This window comes from Crocodylus porosus, unplaced genomic scaffold, assembly GCF_001723895.1.
Source record: "Crocodylus porosus isolate Cpor-Errol unplaced genomic scaffold, CroPor_comp1, whole genome shotgun sequence".
Classification (NCBI taxonomy): Eukaryota; Metazoa; Chordata; order Crocodylia; family Crocodylidae; genus Crocodylus; species Crocodylus porosus.
In genome coordinates this window covers 11,262,474-11,285,113 of record NW_017728907.1, presented here as the reverse complement: position 1 = coordinate 11,285,113, position 22,640 = coordinate 11,262,474, and the positions used below count along the sequence as shown (strand labels likewise).

General features: G+C 43.1%; 1 protein-coding gene across 1 annotated transcript in view; it reads left to right on the top strand.

Annotated features, from left to right (window-relative positions):
- The window catches only part of CUNH14orf80 (chromosome unknown C14orf80 homolog), a 144,188-nt gene that overhangs the window by 15,808 nt on the left and 105,740 nt on the right, over positions 1-22,640 (top strand). Inside the window, exon 4 of the mRNA XM_019530573.1 lies at positions 21,418-21,588. Within this exon, the coding sequence (XP_019386118.1) occupies positions 21,418-21,588 (171 nt within the window). The remainder of the gene's footprint in view (positions 1-21,417; positions 21,589-22,640) is intronic.

Sequence of the window (22,640 nt, the reverse complement as noted above, 5' to 3'; positions counted from 1 at the left end):
GGGGGCTCCTGCTGCTGCGCACATCTCATGGGGTGGGGTATGTGCCCCTGGATCTGCATGGGGCATGGGCAGGGTGGGCTGCAGTTGCTGGGTTGGGGTGGGACTGTGCCAGGCTCTTCCCAGGGTGGGGAGGTGGACTGGGGTTGTATTTGGGGTCAGTGGAGGTGCTGGGAGGGCGGTATGGAGGGACTGCAGCAAATTTTTTGGGGGCCTGGATGGGTATGGAAGTTTGGGAAGGTTGAGAAGCCTGCTTGGGATGAGGCCTGTGGGGCATGCTGTCTTGGGTGATGGGCTGGGAGGTAGGAGTGAGTGGGATGGGGTAGAATTTTTAAGGTTTTTAGGTATCATGTGGGCAGTCTAGGTGTTTTTGAGGGTTTTTTTAAATACCATTCAGGTTTTATTGTGAGCCACCTTGAGTCTTCGTTGGATAGGACAGCATTTAAATGTAATGTAGAAATAAATTTTTTTGCTGCTATTTTACACCCGTTGTTTTTTGTCCTGCTTTCGGCAGCAAGAGAGAACAGTTGTTCTCCCTCTTCTTTATGGCAATCTTTCAGATATTTGAACGTTTCTATCATGTCCCCAATTATTTTTCTTTTCTTCAAACTAAACATATCTAGTTCTCTTAACCTTTTTTCATGTGGTTTGTGTTCCAAGTCTTGTATCATCTTCATCGCTTGTCTCTGGATCCTTTATGGTTTTTTCACATCGTTCTTAAAATGTTATGCCCAGAGCTGAATACAGTGCCCCTCCTGAGGCCCAACCAGCAGTGAGTAAAAAAAAAAAAAAAAAATGACTAGAGATGCAGGCAAAAATCTGAAAAGTGTCAGTAGAAAAAGAAATTGTGCTGCCTAAAACAGTGGAGCCAAATTAGAAGAAAATTCCCTTCTTGGTAGAAAACTAACCTGAGAAATTTCAGAGCAAATGGAGTCTGTTTTAGAGATTTATAAACACCTAAAAATAGTTTCTTGAAGTGAAAATCTTGTGCAAAACTATAAGAAAATGGCCTTCAGTTTTATGAAGGACTGAAAACAGTGGCTAAAACAGCAAATCATATGCCTCGTTTTGTAGTTCATGTAATCCTGCTGAAGTCATCAGGGTTGTACCACAACAAGCATAAGAAGAATCCAGCCATTTTGTGTTTATCCAAAAGAAAAACACAGCCTCCAGAACAGCAGCCACACTACTTTTTCAAACAGAAATTAATGTAATTTGTTTCAAACATTTTGCACATACTGACAAGACCATTTAACAAAGCAGACATGCAGAACCTATGCTGTGAAGGGAAAAAATGAATTTAATACCCAATTAATGGTATGATGACAAGACTACTAGATTTTAGAATTAATTCTTGCTACCCTACCACAGTAAGCCATGTCTGAAACACAAATGAGGGCTGAAGCCTGCTAAATAGCTCATGATATGCCAATACACCGCATATCAGAAGCCAGTTATATTAATGCTTCGTACTTGATCTCATACTATTGCTTCTATGGTTCTTCCTTCTTTACCGTGTCTTACCAATACAGTTTTCTTCTATCTACTCATTTTCCTCCACTGAAAATTAAATGTTTCCATCACCTCCAGAAGACATCAGACCAATTACTCATAGAGGGCAGGGGTATACAGTGTGGAGTATCAGTGCAGTTTTTGTAAACAATTCAAGGCCTTCATTCATCCACACAGAGACTTAATTTTAAACATGAAAATGTGTTTCCAGTATCAGGATATACATGATATCTTATAGACTGACCAAAACAGTTAAGAGGAGGTTGTGGGAGGGAGCTGGGCAGTAAGAGATCATGAGGTCTCTTTATTGTATGCATCCAGTTTTTAAAAAAATATATTAAAATTAGAAGCAATGGTCACTGAGGACCAGCATGGCAAGCAGCTAAGAATCACTACCCAGATCAGGCATTACAGAGTCACTTCAGCAGTGGTTCTCAGCTTTTTCATACTCAAGGTATAGCAGGCAGAATGAATTATGCTAAGGCTTTTAGTCATATCCAGGCCTTCCCAGAACTAAGCAATAAACTTGAACAGAGCACCTTATAAGGTATTGGAAGAAGTACTATAGGTGAGCAATGTATAGCACTTTCCCTATAAGGAAAGATAACCAAAAGTAGGATAGGTTTGGTGTACTATGTGAGGAATGTGTGACTCAGTGCCAGGGGATTGAACAATTTGGGATGAGAAAGTTATAAAAGTCATGAAGAAACAAAGGAATAGGTATGTTAGCATGCAGTGATTCTGGGAGGACAGACACAGCTGCTCCCTCTCTATTGGTAACACAAGGCACCCCTTGGAAAATGCCAGATTTTAGTTTCACTCATTTTTTGACTATATGAAAACAATAGAGCAATTTTTCTGGTGCAAAGAACTTGGAAAGCCTCCAGCAGGTCAGAATGTTTTTAACACTTTGGATGCCTATTTGAAATCTGTGGGTTTATTTTGTGAGTCATGTTTGCACACCTAAGAGTGCTAGCATTACATGGCATCTCTGAAATGATCACAAGGCGTGTCGCAGCATCCTTGTTGACAATCGCTGTGCTACAGAAATTAAATTAGAAAGTGACAGAAGGAAAAAAACAAGGGGCCTGTTTGTTTCTGTTTTTGAATCCATTCCAGGTTCATGCTTTCTGGTTTCACTGGTAGTTTACCATCTCTGTAGCTGAAGGCTTTTCCTTAGCATCATGGCACCAAAATGAATCTCAGTGTATATTATTCTCTGATTAGCTGTCCAGCAATTGGGCTGTTGATGTACTACCAAGAGCTTCAGATTCTCCTCTGAAGTCTTGGAAAGTAATCTCCTCCCCTCAGTTTCATTTGTTAATTCCATTGTTCTCAATCCTAAACACCACCCAGTATTTTGTGAGGCATGAGCTTTTTTTCTAAATGCTAGAGAGGAGTCTTCTGGAAAATCTGAGTGAGCTGGAGACTGACACTACAGTAACAGAAGACTGAAACAAATAACTGAGAGGTGAGGGCATTTTACAGGAGACTGTTGAAAGTTCCTGGCTTATTTCCCATTAATGTTTTCCGTATGTGAAAGACTTGGCATCCCCTACTTTCTTCACTTAAGAGCTGAGAAAGATCATCTAGTTTCCTAGACCTCCAAGGCCTCCTGGTGAGGCAAGGCTTGATATGCAACATCCAGGTCTCCTCTAGGTGGGTCTACATGAGACATGAGATCCTAGAAGCGCAGTAGACTAATTTTATTGTGTTAAATTAGTACCTGTTCTTACAGGTATTACTGCATAATTATGGTGCAGTTATGCACATGGGGACGTGCCCGCCATAAATAATGAAGAGACAGTAATATTTCTTTTCTGCCTTTCACTCTCATGTCCAAGCATGTATCAACTAATGGATCAATATGCCAAAAATTCCAGTGGTTTTAATAAAAATAAAAACTCCTTTTAGAAGAATGTTATTTCTCTATTATTTTTTATGACTACTGTGGGAACATCCATTTGTTTAACAGTGGTTGACTTCTATGGTTTAACTCAATTCTACGTTATCTTGAATTCTGTTATTAAAAAAAAATGATATCACTGAGACAACCTTTAATTTCATTGAGAGTCTGTGTGTCCTTGAAGAGTTTGGTGATATTTTAACTGTTGAGGACCTAAGTAAGGCGTAAATCAGGGGCGGGCAATTATTTCTGCTGGAGGGCTGCTTAATGAGTTCTGGTGAGCTGTCAAGGGCCACATAAGTAGGCCTGCTCTTTGACAGTTACTCTGCCCCCTAGTCACTGTATTGGGACTGGAAGTCCCACCCCAACCTCTGATTTTTGTCACCAGAAGCCCCTCCCCTTGCCCCCCTAGAAATACTCCTTTTGAGAGGGGGAGTTGCCATCTTAGGACCAGAAGAAAACCAAATTATACACTAGAAGTCAAACACCTACTATAACATATTTTAATTTTATTACAAAAAATATTTATGATTTGTGTTTGTGTACTGTATATAGAAGGCATTTCATAATAACTTAAAAATAAAGTCTCACTCTTTTATAGTGTGTGTGTGTGTGTGGTGGGGTATGAGGGGAGTGTTTGTGTGTGGTGGGGTGTGGGGGGAGTGTGTGTGTGGGGAATAGGGTATGTTGGGGTATGTGTATATAGGGGTTGTGGGGTGTGAGGGAGGGTAGGGAGTGTGGAGACCCCACACACACTCCCCCACATGGTGTGCAACCCCCACTGGCGACAGCAGCAGGTAGGGGGGCCTCAGGGAGCTTGTGACCGGCGCAGGCACTGGCGCCCAGTGGGCACGGCTCTGGCCAGCTTTGTGCACATGGGGGCAGAGCACAGCTGCTTTTATCACAGAGACTCTGTGCTGTGCGCCTGCAGCTCCTGCACTCACATCTGGGAAGCTCTGCACTGAACTCTGCAGGGAAGGAGGGGAAAGAGTTCCCTCCGCTCCCAGCAGAGTTTGTAGACCTGTGCAGCAGGGAGTAGGGAAGACAGCTGGCTTCAGTGCAGAAGCTGCAGGTGCGTGGCTTCTGCAATAGGTGGCAGCAGGAGCCAGCCAGGAACCATAGGGGCTGGGCTGGCTCCTGCTGTGTCCTTCAGACCCAATGTTGCAGCTGGGAACTGCATGTTGCTGGGAAGTGCCCAGCTGGCTCTGTGCCATGTGGTTTGATGAGCTTTGGTCCTGCTCATGCATAGCTGGGCAGGGGAGCATGTGGATGGAGGGTGGGACATGAAGGAGTTTGGCTGCTCACAAAGTCCCACTGGACAGGCACAGAACAGGCAGGTATGGAGGGAGCAGCAGGAGCCAGCATGGGTTTGGCTGCAGCCCCTCTGGGCAGGTGTGGAACAGGCAGGTGAGGCAGGAGCAGCAGGAGCCAGTGCAGGTTTGGTTGCAGCCCTGCTGGACAGTAATGGAACAAAGGCTAAGAGAGCCAGTTGCTCCAGGCTCGGCTCCCTCCACCACTCCCCACCCCTGGGCTTCCCTTGCTGTCCACTAGTAGCAGCTGCTTTCCCACCCCTTTGCAGTGCTCTGCAAGCCAGGCAGGCAGGCAGGGCTGATCCTCCCTTCTCCCCTGCCCCTGCTTCATGGAGGGGTTAGGCTCATCCATGTCACAAAGAGTGGGGGGGAGCCCCCCCAGATGTGCACGCCCAACCTGCACTCACCTATACCCCACTTACAGATGTTCAGCAAGCTGATGCCTCCCTCAGCAAATTTCTATTTTCTTGCGAGATAGACAGGTGCCTACTAAGATGGGGCCCTGATGAAATATGGAATGACAGGTGATGGGATCAGTTAACTCCAGTTTTGGATATCTGACACCAGCTCACCTGGTGACTTCAAAGGGCATGGGGAAAAACCCAAGTGAAACTTTTAAAAAACAAAGGAAAAGAACCAACCTGGGCAAACAAAGGGCAGCACACAGAGACTAGGAGGGGATCTGACTTCCTGGGTGTGGTCAGATGTAACAGTTAAAGCAATTTAAACATACACGTGCTTTGAAACATTTCAGAAGTGGCTGAAATGCTCCAAAGTAATACCTCTTGCAATGAGGCACTATTTGGAGTTTTTCATTTTTGGTTATATGCATAGAGGGATAGTACATGGTAGCTGGGATGGAGTCCAGCTTACCTCCTCTCTGTACCCTCCCTCCTCTGTCCCCCCTGCTGACCCTGGAGCTGGGCCTTCCCATGCCAGTCCTCTGTACCCCTCACCTCCAATGGGAAGAGGAGAGGTGTGGGGGAGTTGGGAGCCTCCTCTACTTCTCCCCACCTCCATTCCTGCTCAGATTCATACATGTTAGGGTTGCAATGGACTTCATTGAGTTTGACCCGCTGCCCTGGGCAGGAAAGAGCACTGAGGTCAGACCACCCCAGCATGCTTGTCCAGTTTCCTTCTGAAGACCCCCAAGGTAGGAGAGAGCACCACCTCCCTTGGAAGCCCATTCCAGGTTCTGGCAACCCTTAGTGTGAGGAAGTTCTACCTAAATGTCCAACCTAAATCTGCTCTCCGTCAGTTTGTGGCCATTGTTCCTAGTTACTTCAGGGGATGTCGTAGTAAATAAAGCATCTCCTATTCCCTGCTGCCCTCCCCTGATGAGTTTATAGGCAGCCACAAGATCACGTCTCAGACTTCTCTTGTGAAGGCTGATGAAATCTAGGTCCCTCAGGCTCTCCTCGTAGGGCCTTGCCTGCAGACCTCTGACCCTACGATTGGCCCTTCTCTGAACCCTGTCAAGATTCTCTGCATCGCTCTTGAAGTGCGGCATCTAAAATGGGATGCAATACTTCAACTGTGGCCTGACCAGTGCCTCATAGAGGGGAAGCATCACCTCTCTAGACCTGTTCATCATGCATCTGCTAATGCATGATAAAGTGCAGTTAGCCTTGTTGATCACTTTGTCACATTGACAACTCATGTTCATCTTGGAGTCAGCTATGACTCCAGATCCCTTTCTGCTGCTGTGCTGCTGAGAAGGTCATCCCCGTCTGTGTGTTGGTTGTTCTTTTTGCCCAGGTGCACACTTTGCGCTTGCCTTTGTTGAATTGCATCCTATTTTGTTCTGCCCATTTTTTCAACCTGTCCGGATCCCCCTGGATCTGTTCCCTATCCTTTGGTGTGTTAACTTTGCCCCATAATTTGGTATCATCTGTGAACTTGGACTGGGTTCTCTCCACGCCCTCGTCCAAGTCACTGATGAAAACATTGCATAGCACTGGTCCAAGGACTGAGGCTTGCAGGACTCCACTGCCCACATCTTTCCTGGTCAATATCAGTCTGTTCACCACCACTCTCTGGGTGTGACCCCTAAGCCAATTTGCCACCCACCTGTCTGTGTAATCATCTACATCACAGCCCATCAGTTTATTTACAAGAACAGAATGAGATGCTTACACAGGGAGTGTTCCTGCATTGAGCACCCTGCCTCACTGTGCCCCACCAACTTCCAGGCTGAGTGCCTCCCTGGGGGTGCCTCATGTTCAACTGACCCCCTTTGTGGAGCACACCTGCAAGCCTGGGGGTAATGCCGCCACCATCTAGGGTCTGGATTGATCTTGGCCCTGTGCCTCCTGGGAAACACAGGCCTACTAGTCCTTGAGGGTACTTGCACCACTGCAAGAATTTGGGGTGCTTCCCTCAGTCTGAAGTACAAATAGTGGTCTCCCTTAGTCAGCCAAACCATGGGGACTCCAAGGCATAATCTAGACCCACTCCCAATAAGTCTCCCATGCTAGGTACAGAGGAGAACTTCATTGGTTACAAGGAGTAGGTTTGGAATAGGGTACAGGGTAGAGCAATATTAGAGGAAATCCCTTAGAGCAAACAGTGGCATGGTAGCTTTTGATTACACATCTGTGCTACTGTATGGTACATATCTAGTTGGATCTCAAGTAGGTTACTCACAAGTATTATCCAGAGGCAGGTGGAGATTCCTTCTGGAGGCAATCAGTTCATTGACCATGAGTTTCAAGAGAGAGAGCAAGTTTCAGATGGTCCAGCTTCTCTGAGGGTTCTCATCATGGCGGCTGCCCCTTCTCCTGGGCAGTCTTTAACTTATATAGACCTTATGACCTCATTTACCTGATCCAGTGAAGGCCAGCAACTGTTGGCTGCCAGCCAACGAATTTGAAATGCATCATTGATTGCTGGGTGGACTGGCAGGGTCTCTAGCCCCTTGCCAGTCTTGATGATATTGCTTAGAACAATAGGGAGTTTAAGCCCTCACCCAGGTGTGTGAGGCCAGTCATGTAGGCAGAGGGAGCAGGTTTCCCCCTCCCTCAGGAATGTATCCAGCTCAGGTTACAACTCAGTTACCTGAAGCCGATGAGGCTAGGGATGTCTGCATTCTGCAGTGACCATGGTAACTAAGTTGTCAGACTGGTCATCAGTCTGATAGCAGAGTTTGGGGAGAGACAGAGATGGCATTCTACCACAACCTCTCCTCTGTGGCTCTCCTCTGCCCTCTATTTTTCCTTTGGTGGGAGGATGAGAGGGCAGCTGCGTGTGAAGCTACAGGCTATTACAGTCTGCTCTAGCATCCTCTGACTGGTGCTAGAGGAGGCTGCAGGATTCTGAAGTGTTCCAGTCAGGGAATGGCAGTCACAGGGGATGCACATATGTCCCCTGGCTGAAACATTTCCAACTGTGTTTCATTTGGAAACACACTTAGGTTGTTAAGTCTGTCTGCACACTGAGGGGGGCAGTGGGACATCTCACTTCAGCACAAGACTGAGGATCAGTTAGGTAGAGCCCACTTAAACTGGTAGAAAAAGGCTATGTTTAGGGAAGGCAATGCATGTTTAATCTTTTGTTATTTTTTAACCCTTCTTTCTCTGAGTGCATTGTTTCTGTGGATAAAAGCTATTTTGTTTTGCTGTTTTTACTAGCTTATCAACAGCTCTCAGAATATTCCATAAATGGGGGCCAAATCCTGTTGGACCTCCTGGAGTTAGAGAGGACTGGGGTAAACACAGACTTCCCATTGTAGAAAAGTGTAGGTGAGGTAGGCCTGTCTCTTTAATGGGGTATCTGTGGGGGTGGAACAGAGGTAAACCTTATCTTGAACTGTAACAGCCCCTAGGAAATTTCGTCTTTCTCCATCTTTAGTAGACTGCTAGCAGTGAATTCTAACAGCTGGGCCGGTTGTAGGCTTTTAACTGTTCCATGTATATCTTGAAGTCATGTCTTCTGTTTTCATTGTTTTTGATTTTACTTTCTTTAATGTCAGATCATTCTTTATGGGATAATTGATAGAATTGGCATATTTCTTGAAATTCAAAAATAAAATTAGAAGAGGAAGCCCACATAGGTACATTATACAAGCATTTATGTGTGTACTTGGAATTTTCTTGCCTTTTAACCACAGGATGATTAATAGTTGGAAAGCTGTTCTCCAGTGGCTTGTTAAACCCTTGTGAGGGTTGCTGTCTTGGATATTTCCCATAGTAATATTGGTCTTATATCTTTATCACTTTTGGTGTAGTGTGATCACACACAGATCATTTTTCAAAGCACAATTTACTGCTCCCAACTTATATACAAAAAATGATTGCAGATGATATAGGAAGGTGCAAGATAAATCTACAAGCTGTCATGGGGAAAATTTTATAAAGCGCTACCCATGCCAAGTCCTGTTTATGTCATAGAGTCAAGGGACTATTCTAGGCTGATCACCACAGCTTGCTTCCAGAGTGTCCAGATACTGGTTTTTCTAAACCATCCCACAGAACTCGTAACAAGACAAACATCTTCTATCCAATGCAAATATGCCCATTAACCCTGTGAGAGATTGCCAGGATGGAAGTTGAAGCAACTCCTTATTGATCATTTGGGGACTTCGCCAGAATTGTTAAACTGATAAGGAGAAGTATGGTTACTCACCAAAAATATGTCACAGGATGTGCAGTTTTTAGGGAGCATCTGCATTAACGTTTGTAATGGTATTAGTTACCTGGCAATAATAGGGAAAGTAAAAAAAAAATCTAGGGTAGACAAGCTAAGAGAGATTTCCTGGGACAGTAGCTCCTAGTTCTGTGAAGAGTCCTTGGTCCTGTTTTTCTGCGGGCCTTGTTACACATTCACTTGTCACAGTTATACAACAGGAATGTAGCAACCTCTGAAGTTAGTAAATGTTAGAGGATAACTCTTCCTTGAAGGGGCCTTGTTATACTTAGGCTGCACATGTTACACTTAGGCTGCATTTTAATTCGATCCTAGTAAGCATTTCTATGAGTTAGAAAGTTTTTTGAGTAGTTGTATGCTAATGCTTACTAGGATCTAAATAAAATGTGTCATAAGCATTGGAACCTTTGAGAACTCCTTGAGCAGCTCCAGTGTGGTGCTGGTGCTGGGACTTAGTTGTTTGTCACTCCCAGCCCCCACCACCACACTGGGCTCTCCTGATTGTATTACCTCTGTGGAGCAGTCAGATGTTAGCTCAATATTTAGTAGGTAGTATGATCTGGAGATACTCCTTACCAGAAGATTCCAAACTTTGTTACTTTGTGATGGTACTTAGTGTATGTTTTGCTACTTGACCACTCATATACTAGCATTTTAAATTCAGTTCACATATTGTAAGCAATAGTTTGTAGGACAAGACCCAGGGAACAACTTCACAGTGCCACCAGGGCACTTAATATGTGCTAAACTGATTGAACGTGCATCTGCTTGTGCTTTAACTGCACTTATTAAGTGTTAGGTTGAATGTGTAACACCACTTTCTTCTTTCCCAACCCCTTACTCTTTACCACAACTGTTCCTTAGCTGACCCCATGGACTGGAGACCAAGTTTATAGAACCTTTTTTTTTCTTTTAAGTTTTTCGACTGGCTGAATGAAAAAAAATGAACAAAGTATTTTGGGTGACCCAAAAATGATGTAAGGACACAAATCCATTTTAAGTCAACTCGATCCAAATATTTGTTCAACCTGAAATAAAATGCTTCATTTTGAGAGTTCTTTAAATTTTATTTATTTTTTACGTTTCATTGAAAGAAAATGTGGTAATTGAATGTCACATTGAACTTTTAATTTTGAAAGCTGTAATGTTTCATTTTTTTCCAATTGAAACATTACAGCTTTCAACAAAAAAAAAGAAAAGAAAAAAAAAGGCCCGTACTCACCGGGTGCAGCAGCCTCTGAGGGCTCATGACAAAGCTCCCCCACACAGCTGGAGACAGCAGGGATTGCCTCCCCCCACCTAGCAGCTGTGCACAGGAACTGTCCCATCATGTGGGTGCAGCATGGCTCGGCAGGGTGCTGTGCGCTGTCTGGGAGCGGAGGCGGCTCCACCTGACAGCTGGAGCCTGACACCGCTCAGCCCCAGTGGCCCCAGCTTCTAGGCAGCGTGTGGTGCCTTGCCAAGCCATGCTGCACCCATGCCATGGGGCAGCTGTTGCGTGGGTGCCAGGTGAGGTGGGGGAGAAAATCCCTGCTCCCCCCCACTGCCTCACGCTGCGCAGGGGGGCTCTGCCACAAGCTTCCAATCACTGCTGTCAGAGCTGGTGAGTGCGGGGCTTTAAATTTTTTTTTTTATGGGATGCTGGGGCTGGATGGGGGGGCCACCAGGTATGGGGTTGAATTGGGGAGTGGGTGATTGGGGAGCAGGGGCTGCACTGGGGGGCTCTGCCAGGAGACCCCAGAGCCCCCATATCTCCTGCTGCAGTTGGTGAGTGTGGGGCCCTTTTTTTTTTTTAAGTGCGTAGGCTGGGGTGGGGCAGGGTAGCTGTGCAGGCTTCTCTTGCGGCTCCCCCCTCCTGGGGAGAGGCAGGCACAGCTGGAGGAGCTGCCTGGCTGTGCCTGCCTCTCGCCAGCCAGTCCGAATCACTGAATCTCTCCGAATCAGTGCCAAGTCTTCTGAAGCTGTTTCTCTCTGAATCAGCGCTGTATCTTCTGAAGCTGATTCAGCTGAATCAATTCAGGACAGTGATACAAATCGGCTGAATCCAAATCAAATAATTCCCTATTTGCACAGGCCTAGTGCACACTAAAGATCGAAAGTACTTACATATACTTAAAGTTTCAATATTGTTGTTTATTCCCTTTTTATAATTAGGGTCCTTTGCACAAATGTTTACATCTTGGTTTTGTTAATTATTCATTACCTGATATCAGATTTCTTTGGATTTCATAATTCAAGTGTATGTGTCTGGCAGAAATACCTGTTTCTCTTTAGCAGAGCCAAATAAACTCAGTTTAATTACTTCTATCAGGAAAAAACAAACTAAATCAAACATGCCCTCCAACTTTGAGGTTAGCAGTTTGACTAATCTTGTTCGTTGGAGAGTTTGATTTGTCATACTCTGGCTATTTGCAAAGAAATGAGACTTACATGAGATATCTAATGTTGACCTTGAAATACTGTGCATTTCTCTTTCAGGGATCCTCACTGGTGCTGCTGTCTTGCACACTGGCCTTCTGTTAGAGAAGAGTATTAATATACCAATTGCACTTGATTTACCTCAAACCAGAAAGATGAGAAACCTCTGACATCAGGTTCACGAAATATTAGAGTTTTCTGTTTTTCTCTTCGCTTACCCAAATTGGAAAAAAAGGTCTTATTAACCTATTGATTCTGTCTGTGAAGCATAATTACTTTCCAGACTTTTATGTGCTATATTAGCCTGTCAGGTTTCATTTTCTAAGTTTGATTTATTTTCCATATTTTCAATTTCCTTTTGATTTTTCCTAATATCTTTGAGGTGCCTCTTGCTTTTTACCTTCTGCCTTTGTTTGTCATTAGAGGATCGAAGTTACCATGGCGCACTAAACATTTAGGAGATAGTATGCATTTTTTGTTATGAGGACTAGATTTTTCCCTTTACATAAGACAGAACCTACACAGAGGGTGGTGAACTTCAAAGTTCCTCTTGCAAAGTTTCCACTGTATCATACTGCTAAGGCAGAATACATTTCATAGAATCAGAGCAACATATAATCATGGGGTTGGAAGACACTTCAGGAGGTCATCTGGTCCAACCTCCTACGCAGGGTCGTCTCACAGAAAGTCTTGCCTGATATTCTGCAGTCTTTTAGATAATGCATTTCAGTACTTAACTATCCTCATACTTAAAGTTTCTCCTGAACGCTGATCTGACTTGTTGTTCTTGCATTGTAAGGGCATTGCTATTTCTCCTGTCCCCTGTGGACTCAGAAAACTGTTGATTGCTATTCTTTGCTAACACCCTGGTTTTTTGCATTTTGCAAACTTCAAATTTCCCCTTCTTCAGACTAAATAATCCCAATTCTTCCAACCTTTCCTTAAGTGTCATGTTTTCTATATGTCTCATTGTTTTCTCCTTTTCCTTTTCTCTGTTTTGGCAGTAGGTTTATCATTTCCAGGGTAATCTCTCATATATTTGAAATGTCTGGTGCAGAGATTTGCCTGAGAGCTTGTGTATTAACCTTTGGGCTAAGTTTTTCGGTTCCCCATGATGCTCAAGCTCTGGCTGACTGCCTTTCCTTTTGGCTTCTATGTTTTATGTTGTGCTATGTGGTGCTTAGAAGCATCATGGTTTTTTGCTATAGTGGATATGTTCACTTAAAATGTAAGTGGGGTTCTTAACCTCCTGCGTTTTAAAGATTATATGCAGCATTGCTGTGCACTGTTAAACATCTGCTGCATTTTACTCAAGTGCCTACCTTTCAATGGTGATTTTAAGTGATTCTTGTATATATCTTTAATATAGAGTACCTGGTAGTGCTGTTGTGAGGCGTAATGTTTGCAGACTGCTTTGAGATCTTTAGCTGATAGGCAGTGTAGAAGCACCAATTATTTTATTATTGTTTAACTATGCTGTCAAATGTATTGAGATTGTAATGTTTGCTATTTTCCTGTGGGCTATAATGTCTGTGGAAAATATATACTTTAGCCAAGCATACATCTAGGTATTCTTACAACTGAGATGTTTATAATGCAAGAGTGATTTCTTCAGAGATGCCAGCTCTATTTCCATGCGTGTGTGTATCCTGCTTTCTCTTGGAACTCAGCATCACTATTGGAGTTCTTAGCTCAAATTGATGTTGCCTTCATTCATTCATCTCATCATGCTAGTAGAGAGAAGCTGGTCCTTTTGCATTCTGTTTCCTCTTGCCTGCAGATCTGTGGCTAGATTCATTCTGAAACTATATTGGATAATAAGAACTTTCATATTATTTTAAATAGACCTGAAAAGGTAGAAAGACCTGTTATTAAATGGAATAATGAACACCATACTAAATCAGAAAATGCATCTGTGCTATTGGCATCCAAGAATGAACTGTTTGATACAAACTACAAAAACAAGTAAACTCTCAGATTATTTTTATTAGCTATTTTGCCCTTCCTGATTCCAGTAGCTCACATAGATAGCTTTGCTGTATTCCTGCATGACATTGCAGTGCTTGTGTATCTTACTAAAAAGTAGTTAGCAGTTTTAGTCTGAAATCAAGCAGAAGACAGGGTATGTTTGCTCCTTACAGACCAGGAGTAGGTGAAATATGGCCCATGGGCTAGATCTGGCCTACCAATTGATTGTATCCAGCTTGCGGCTGCCCCTGCAGCACTCTACTTGGGGCTGAGACCGACGTGGACTGCTCCAGGCAGCAAAAACTTCAGGGAAGCAGCAGGGGCTGTGGAGGTGTGTGCTGGGCCCCACATGCCCAGCCAGATGTGTGTAGGGGGGAGGAGCTGCAGCCAGGTAGCTCCTGCTTCACTGTGCAGGACTCCAGCTCGAGCTCCTAGCTGCCTTCTACCCACTCTACCTGCTTGGCGCAATGAGCATCCAACTGTAGGTGGGTGAGTAGGTGCAAGGTGGCCAGGTGCTGGAGTCTCACACACTGGGGTGGGAGCTGCCTGCCTGTAGCTTTCCCCTGTCTGGCTAGGTATGTGGTGCCTGGCACGTGCCCTCATGGCTGATGCCACTTCCCCACACTACCTGCTGTGTGGAATGATGCAGCAGGAGGAGGAGCCGAGCAGTACTTGGGAGGTGCGTGGGAAGCTGTGTGCTCTGGCTAGGGCTGGAACTATTGGTGGGCGCAGGCTGCAGTGTGGCACAGGCTTCCCCAGGTGAGAATGGGTGGAATCCCACTCCCTGCCACACACAATATGCAAGAGCAAGACTTAATTTTGAGCTTATTTGCAGTCGCCTGTATATAAATTAATAAAAATAAGGACAAAATTATTTTAAAAAATAAAATTAAAATATATTGCAGTAGATGTTTGATTTTTGGTATAGGTGACATGTAGGGGGGGCATGTGCCCCCCCTGAGATTGGCCACTGCTAGCTTCTGTGGGTGGTCACGGCTCCCCCCTGGCTGCCGATGTGGCTGCCGGCAGCCCCCACTTGCCACTTGCTGCTGCCGACAGCATGGATGGTGGCTGCGGGTGGTCCCCGCTCATCACCATGGTGCCCCTCGGTCATGGGAGGCACCAGTTGTTCATAATTTTTAGTACATGCTTGTTTCTTTGTCTCTAATTTGTTAAAATTATATCTTCTGAAAAACTGCACAGCCCTTGACAGCTCACCAAAACTCTTTAAGTGATCCGCCAACCAAAATAATTACTCATCCCTGTTATAGACTAACTAAATCTCTCTCTCTCACCCCCCCCACTTACACATACATACATACACAGTATTTTTTATGATAATCATATACATATGAAATAAAAACTATCATAATATAATATCACTCCATTCTATATACTGCTTTTTGCATGCCTTTTCACAGCATGTGATGAAGTGAGCTGGAGTCATAAAAGCTTATGCTATATGTATCTCTAGTTTAGTTAGTCTGTAAGGTGCAAACCTACCCTGCCTTATGTTTATCTACTTAGTGGAGTGGGGCAGAGTGGGTAGTGTTGGGGCTGGAGGAGAACTTGCATTTTTCTGGCCATGAATGAACTTTTTTGGAGAGTACTCATGGGGAAGAGACCGTCCATGATAAGTTGTTTTCTGGCTCTTGGTTTCTTTGTTCTGTCCCATATCATAAAATTAGCTGGTCCCTGGGGTGGCTGCAGCAAATGAACATAAGCACTTTCTTCCTCATGGCAGTGTTTTAGTAGCATCTGGAAGAGGTAGCCGGCTGGTTTTCTGCATGTGTTTGGAGGCAGAGAGTTCACTTGTGGATGGATTCTGTACCTTTATCATGTGAATTAGTTGCAAAAGTCTAAGTATGAGCCAGCCATTCTTGGTTTCTTTAACTGACCAACAGATGGCAGCTCATAATCACAAAAGAGCATCTTTAAGGTGAACCAGCTTATATTAGGCTTGTTTTTACAGCAATGCAGAAAGCATAGTTCTTTCCTTTTCTCATTGCACATATAGGGTAGAATAGCAGAGTATGCCATTTTACCAGCACCATGGGTTTATTGACGTAAAACCTGAGGAAACATAAGCATTTAGTATCTGTGAATTGGAAAAGTAAAGAAAACTTACAGGAAAATGTGACTGTGCCACAAAGGTTCTATGCACTGCTACAGACAGTGTATTATAAGGCAGGGTTTTAATTTCCCTCAGGATCTCCCTGAATCTGTGGGGAATTCTACTTTATAGTAATTTCCATTGTGAAAAATAAGGAAGATGCCCATTGACAAAAGATGTAGATAATAGGGCAGGGCTATCTCAAAGCCCTGTTCCTCAGGGCCAGGATACCTGCCTCTTAGCAGGCAGACTGGAATAATTAGCAGTCACCCCCTTTTCACATAACCGTCTGTCTGAAATCGCATTTATCCATGTCCATGAAATGTACATTTATTCTTTGATGAACAATTTATATAATTGAAGTCTTTGTTGCCTGTTCTAATCCTGCTCAGTAATGCTGCTCTTTGATTTTCTGCAGAACATAGGCAATTGCATACTAAAAAAGCACTTAAAAATGGCTTAGGTCTCAAAAGAGAAACAGTCTTTCCAATCCTGAGTTTGATAGCAGTGAGTTGTCCACAAAAATACTGCCTTATTGGTATGGGAAAGATTTTTGGTATAAAATAAGGTGCGAATTAAAAGTGATATAGTTATACTTGTGCAACCCTTTTGATTGTGCATTTTTATTTAAATATAAGAGTGCCCCCCCCTTTTTTTGTTTAGTTTATCACTTGGGAAGAGGCTTAAGCTAGACAAAAAAAGCAAAACACAGCAAAAAGTTTGATAAGTATCCTTAAAGTGGGTAAAACTTTGACTAGTAAAACTTTCCTGTGTTGATAAGCTCTTTGTGAGATATATTAGCTAAGGTGGCATTTGCTCATTCTACTTTGCTTTGACTGTGGTCTCTGGTTGAATCCATAGGCCTATAGGGTTCTCTCATCAGCTACACGGCAGCCCCATTCTTGATCTATGCTACCAACTTCAGTCAAAAGATCTTGCTGGCAAAACAGTTATATCATGCTTTACTCTTTCCTGCCTCAGAGGATCTTTTACTGTACTCTTCTGTATGTTACCATGGATCATAGAGCCATGGTCCTCCTTTTAAAAAGTTGCTTAAGGGTGAAGGTCTGTAAATCAGTCATTTGGGTTACCTGCTGCTATCCAAAGCTAGTCTATACGAATGTAGAGGTTATTAGCATCAGATGTGTTCATCGCCTGTATGTGGTGGGAGTTAAAGAGATCCTGTATTTAAAAATGTAAGGGGGCGCTTGTAGTTCAGGCACTGATCTATGACTCATGAAATCTGGATTTAGTTTCTGACTCTGCCACAGACTTTCTTTGTGACTGAGCAGGTCACTCAATCACTGTTTTTTTTTTTTAAATAACCTAGTTGTATAATGGGATAATCATTCTTCTTTTTGTTCCACTCTTTGTCTTCTCTAGGGAGACAGTAAGCTTGGCGAGGGGAGGCGTGTTCCTTCCTGTGTTTCTGTACAATGTTTGACTCAGTGGGTCTTTGATTTTGGTTTGAACTTTGGAGCCGTAAGTAATTTAAATAATAATGCTTCCCATGCTAAGCAGGTCAAGTGCTAAGATTTTCTTGTCACAAAAAGATAGCTGGTATCTTGTTGAACTCAGAAGGGGAAGAAAAAAAAAAGAGATGAATAGGGCTTAAGGAAAATAATGGCCAGTCACCCACGTCATTACATCTGCATCCCTGCTGGTCCCATGAAACTAAGGCGCTTCAGGAATATCAGCATTCTAGTGTTTTTTGGAACTGAATGCTGATGTGGAAGAACCATTGGTAAGACAACGTCATCATGGTCCAATGCAGGCAGCTGAGACTTTGCCCATCAGAAGTTTCATCTTGGTCAGGATAAAGCTAATTTAAACTCGCTAACTGAAAATGAGTGGTTAGATCTTTCTTAATAAAACTACTCCATCTTTCAGAGCAGCAAAAGGCCCAATACCCTGCTTCAGGTTTCTGGAAATCTTTCTCTCTACTTTCATAACATTCAGAAACTGGGATACGGGTGCATAATGTAGAGCAAGATAAAATTTGGAGGTGTTTCCTGGTTTTCACGAGAGTCCTTATATTCTGCATTGGGTCATTCTGTACTTTGCACTCTGATATATATAGATGTATATAAAAATGTGGATCTCAGCCTGAGTTAGTGTCTCTTGCCATTGATGGAGTCAGGACAGTATATGCCAGCTGCCCCCTTCTGTGAGTTGCATGCCAGAAGAGCTTGCAAGTAATAGCAACTTCTCAGTTTAAGCTAGTGCTTTGTACTTGCTTAGAAGGTCAGCAAGTACAACTGTTAATGCTTACAGCTCCCAAGCAATTTTAAATATGGTTCTGTTCATATCCAATACATACTTTGACTTGTTTTTAGAATTATATTTTAGGATCCAAAAATCTATGCTAGCCTAGCCAATGGAGCTTGTAACTCTGAAGAATGCCACTGATGAAACAGAGGTCCCACTGGAACTCTAGGGGAAAGTAGAATCCACTCAGCCAGCTGTCAGCACTAGCTCTTTTATTTGTTAAGTTATTAATATTGTATTTTAAAATACATTTTTGTAATTTAAAGGCAAAGCAGATAAAAAATGTTAGGTTTATGAGGCTGTGACAGTAAATTCATTGTTAAGGTTGTCATTCTTAGCAATTATTCAATAATGTTTGGAAAACGCATTGAAGATGAAAAAAACAGAGGAGCATTCAATGTTGTGCTCTTGGTAATGACACTGGTAGGATGGCAATAGTATTTTGTGTTAGCCGCTTATTTTTATGCACAATCTTGTCCCTCTAGGCAATTCATTTTTTACACTGAAATTTTCTGTATTTCTTAAAAGCATTAGGTATTGGCTGTCTGAGGGGCACTGGGGATAATTTCAAACAAAATTAGTTTTTTGAGCAGGGGTGACTAAAGAAAAAAACATTTTTTCCCATTTAAAATAATAATTTATATACATTTTCACATGCTATGGTAATGGCTGTATTTCAGAATGTTGGAGCCCAATCCTGTTCCACCTTTTTGCAACTAAGTATGATCCTATTCCACCCTGCTCAAGTCCCTGTAAAGTGTAAAACCATGAATGCAGCTATCTTTGTAACAGGCCATCATCTTAACCTTAAAGACTCACTCACAAAAAGCAGTAAAGCAAGGGGATGACCCATCTAGCGTTGTATTAACTGTTTTTCAAGGGCTTGACCAGGGTGGAATTGGATTGAATTTAGACTCTTAAGTCTTCTGGCTGCATACGACTATAAAGAGAGCACTACTGTTACTGCTTTCAAGCATTCAGCTAAGAGGAGGATATCTGGAGTCTTGCGTAGCTGCCTTTGCTATGCTTTCTGTGTTGCCAACACAATGCATGCAGAAGTGAGATTGAGTATATACCTATATTGCTGAACAGATTAGATAAATGCATGGAAATATTCAAAGCATAGGCTAGAGCTGGGAAAAGCTGTAAATAGGTCTAGACTGTAGAGACAGAGGACTGAAATTGAGGTCACAATACAATATTCAAGGCCCCCTTTCCTTGTTTACTTTATGAGAGACCAAGTATTTCATTGCAGGCATAAGTATTTTGTGCAGTTTGTATGAAATAAGTATTTGAAACAGATTCTGTTAAAAATGCAGGGACTTTCTTGTTTTAATATTAATAAAGAAAATTGCTACAATAAAATTAGCTCCACATGGTGTTTGTCACTGCTCTTGCAAGCAATTGAATTTACGATAATACCATTCTGTTTTAGGTAAATCCCCATGGGAGCAGCATGTGTGTAGTTCTGAAACCTCTAATCCAGGGGGCTTTGTTAAGACTTTTGCTGTAAAAGACAGAAAAAGCAGAATCTAGTATAAGATGTCTGGTGTGATAGGGAAAGTAGAGTCTTGTATGTCACATAATATCTTTGAGGTTGTAACTCCTTCATTTATTTTAACACAACTGTGGCTTCCTTCCCCAAGATAATTATTAGTATCTAGTTGTTTGCATTGTCATGTTTGGAGACCACTAACCTTCATAGTTTCATAGCTCAGCAGCGCCTATTAATATTGGCAAAACCAGCTGAGCCACAAGGGTGCCCTGGACCAATGCTGCAGTACTGTTTAGGTGAGTCTGCCAATAGTTATTTAGAAAAGAGACGACTGTGATGAATTTCTGGGCAAGTGGGATCCAGGCAAGGTGACTGCTTTTCCCTTCTAACACAAAGGCAATACTGTCTGAGCAAAAATGTGTAGAGAACTGAATTCAGTACTACCAGTAAAACAGACAAATTAGCAAAAAAATACCAGTGGCTAGTTTGTATGCTCAGGTTCTGTCACAGAACAAGTTAAAGACCCACAGTCCTAGTGCTTTGCTAGACAATCAGACCAACATTTGTGTATTTATAGATAATATGCAGGTTTCTTATAGTGTAGGACACCTGGTTGCTTTTTAGGTTCTGTGGCCTGTGTGATCTCTTCCTCTGGTAGTGTGGACAGGCATGACAGTTATACAGGTATGGAATGATACTGGGATAAGCTGTTACAATGCAGCTATTACATCTGCATGCTCCTGTAGCTATATAAATGTGGCAAAAATGTTGTGACTGTCATCTTGTTTCATTCAGGGTTGAAATTACTTGTCATTTACAGCCTTATAGCAGGGTTGTCAAATCTATCTGGCCCCAGGAGCCAGATGTTTGGTGTGGGACCAATCCACAGGTCCAGTCCCACTAGCTGAATCAGACCCACAGGCCTTTCCCTCCCTCCTGCGTACAGGACTGGGTGCCAGCTCCAGCTGGTCTAGGGTGGGCACTGTGCAGTGCTGTTTCCAGATTGATTGCTTTTTCTATTTTTCCTGTAGCCCAAGCTACCAATAAAGATAGTGAAAATCAGATTCTTCCAGAGAGTTTTACTCCTTTAGCTGAATTATGGTATCCCATGGGATTGGATGTTTCCTTGTATGCAGTTAAATATCATTTTTTTGGTTATCATGTTAAAGCTTCTCCCTTAGAGACCATGAGAGAGCGTCATGCGAGCCCTTCAGATAGAACTCATGCATATAATTCCTTTTTGTCTGGTCATGTTTTTTTGGTTGAGTTTGGTTTTAAACTTACCTTGACAGCATTTCTCTGTTGATCTGTATGCAATGTAGTATCTTTGGATGCTGTATCTGATCCATTCCTAATAGTCTAAAAATCAATGAGCATAACTATTGATTTAGGTGGGAAAAAAAAAAAACTTGGAGAAGTCTGATTTTCCTTAAAACCACCAGTTGTTATTCAGGATTCAGAAGGAAGGAAATGCCATTACAATTAGGATTTAGCTGGACCCATGAGACTATAACCTGATAGAAATGCTAAAGGTTTTCTGAGTAGCCTGACTTATCTCGTAAATTCTATTTATTTGCCTCCAAAGCACTGTTAACATAGGGCATTTTCAGTATATGTGCAGAAAGATCCATGTTTCTCTACATCCTCTCTAGCATTTATGCTTCTCTTTTTCCCTCTATTTGTTTCACCTGGCTGGTCCTTGTCCTGTTCATTCTGCATGGTATTTACTGCCTAGTGACTCAAAAATGTGGAAGATAATTCAGACCATTCTGTCTTCTGCTTTTAGTGTGGAGATAATCTCTTGAAGAGCTGGAAGGGCATGACTGAATTAGCACCAGAGCCTGGCCTGAAAAATGAAGTGGATATCAGATACCTACAGTGGTTAAATGGCAGGTTGCGGTTCCAGTGGCGGAGTTTGCATGTTGATTATCAGGAGCAATGCAAACTCTTGTATAAGGTAAACATTCTTTTAACTTGCAGTTGAACTGTGTCATGTTTTTGAGGCTCTACCAGTAAATCTCAGATGTATGAATAAGGCGTATCCCAGGTTTTTCACATCAGGGAGGTAAATGGAGACTTGTTAAAAAATAAACGTACTTGTTTTCACTCACTTAAACAAAATTAATGCCCAGAATGTTACAATTTTTAGTAGGATCCAGGTTTGCATATTTACCACCCCCAGGTGGGCTCACTCAAGATAGATCTGAACAGGGTGGTCCAGTTGGTGACCCATGAGCTGTGTGGCCTGTGACCAGCTAATGTGTGATGCATGGGCCCCAGCACCTGCCTCTCCTGCCATGTGGTGAGGGGTCTGCATGCTGCTGGTGTAGCCTGCGTGACGAAGTGGGAGGGCTGTGTGCCACCAGCACAGCTTGCTCAGCCCATGCAGTTAGGCTTGGGAGGGGAACTTGGGGATCTGTGCGTTGCCTGTATAGACCAAGTAACAGGGCTTTGTGCCACCAAGTGAGTGGCTGTGTACCACCTTCATGGCCCATGTACCAAGTGGAGAAGGGGACAGGATCCCACAGACCCACCTCTGTGGCGTGTGGCCTGCGTGGTATGTGGCTTTGCCTATATTGGACAGCCCTGTGTCAGCATATATCTGAGTTGGTTCTTTGTATTCCTTTTAATGGGAGCTGTTTGGACAAGACAAAAGGTTAGGTTACTTTCAGATATTCAGAAATATGGCAGAAAAACCCAACCATCTGTTACATTGCTGTTTATAAACATTGGCGGCAGCTATCATGTACAAAGTTGCAGTGATTGCCAAATTTAGTGCAGTCCTTGTTAAGATAGCAGTGATGATCTGAATTAAACACACAAAGCTAGCACCATTTCAGATCATGGCAGTGCAGTAGCCTCTGCGCAGTTGAAGTTGTAGGTCATTTTCCATTCAAGCCTCTGTTTTTTGGGGAAATGTGCAAATTTCATAGATTTCATAGATTTCATAGACATTAGGGCTGGAAGGGACCTCGGGAGATCATCGAGTCCAGCCCCCTGCCCAAAGGG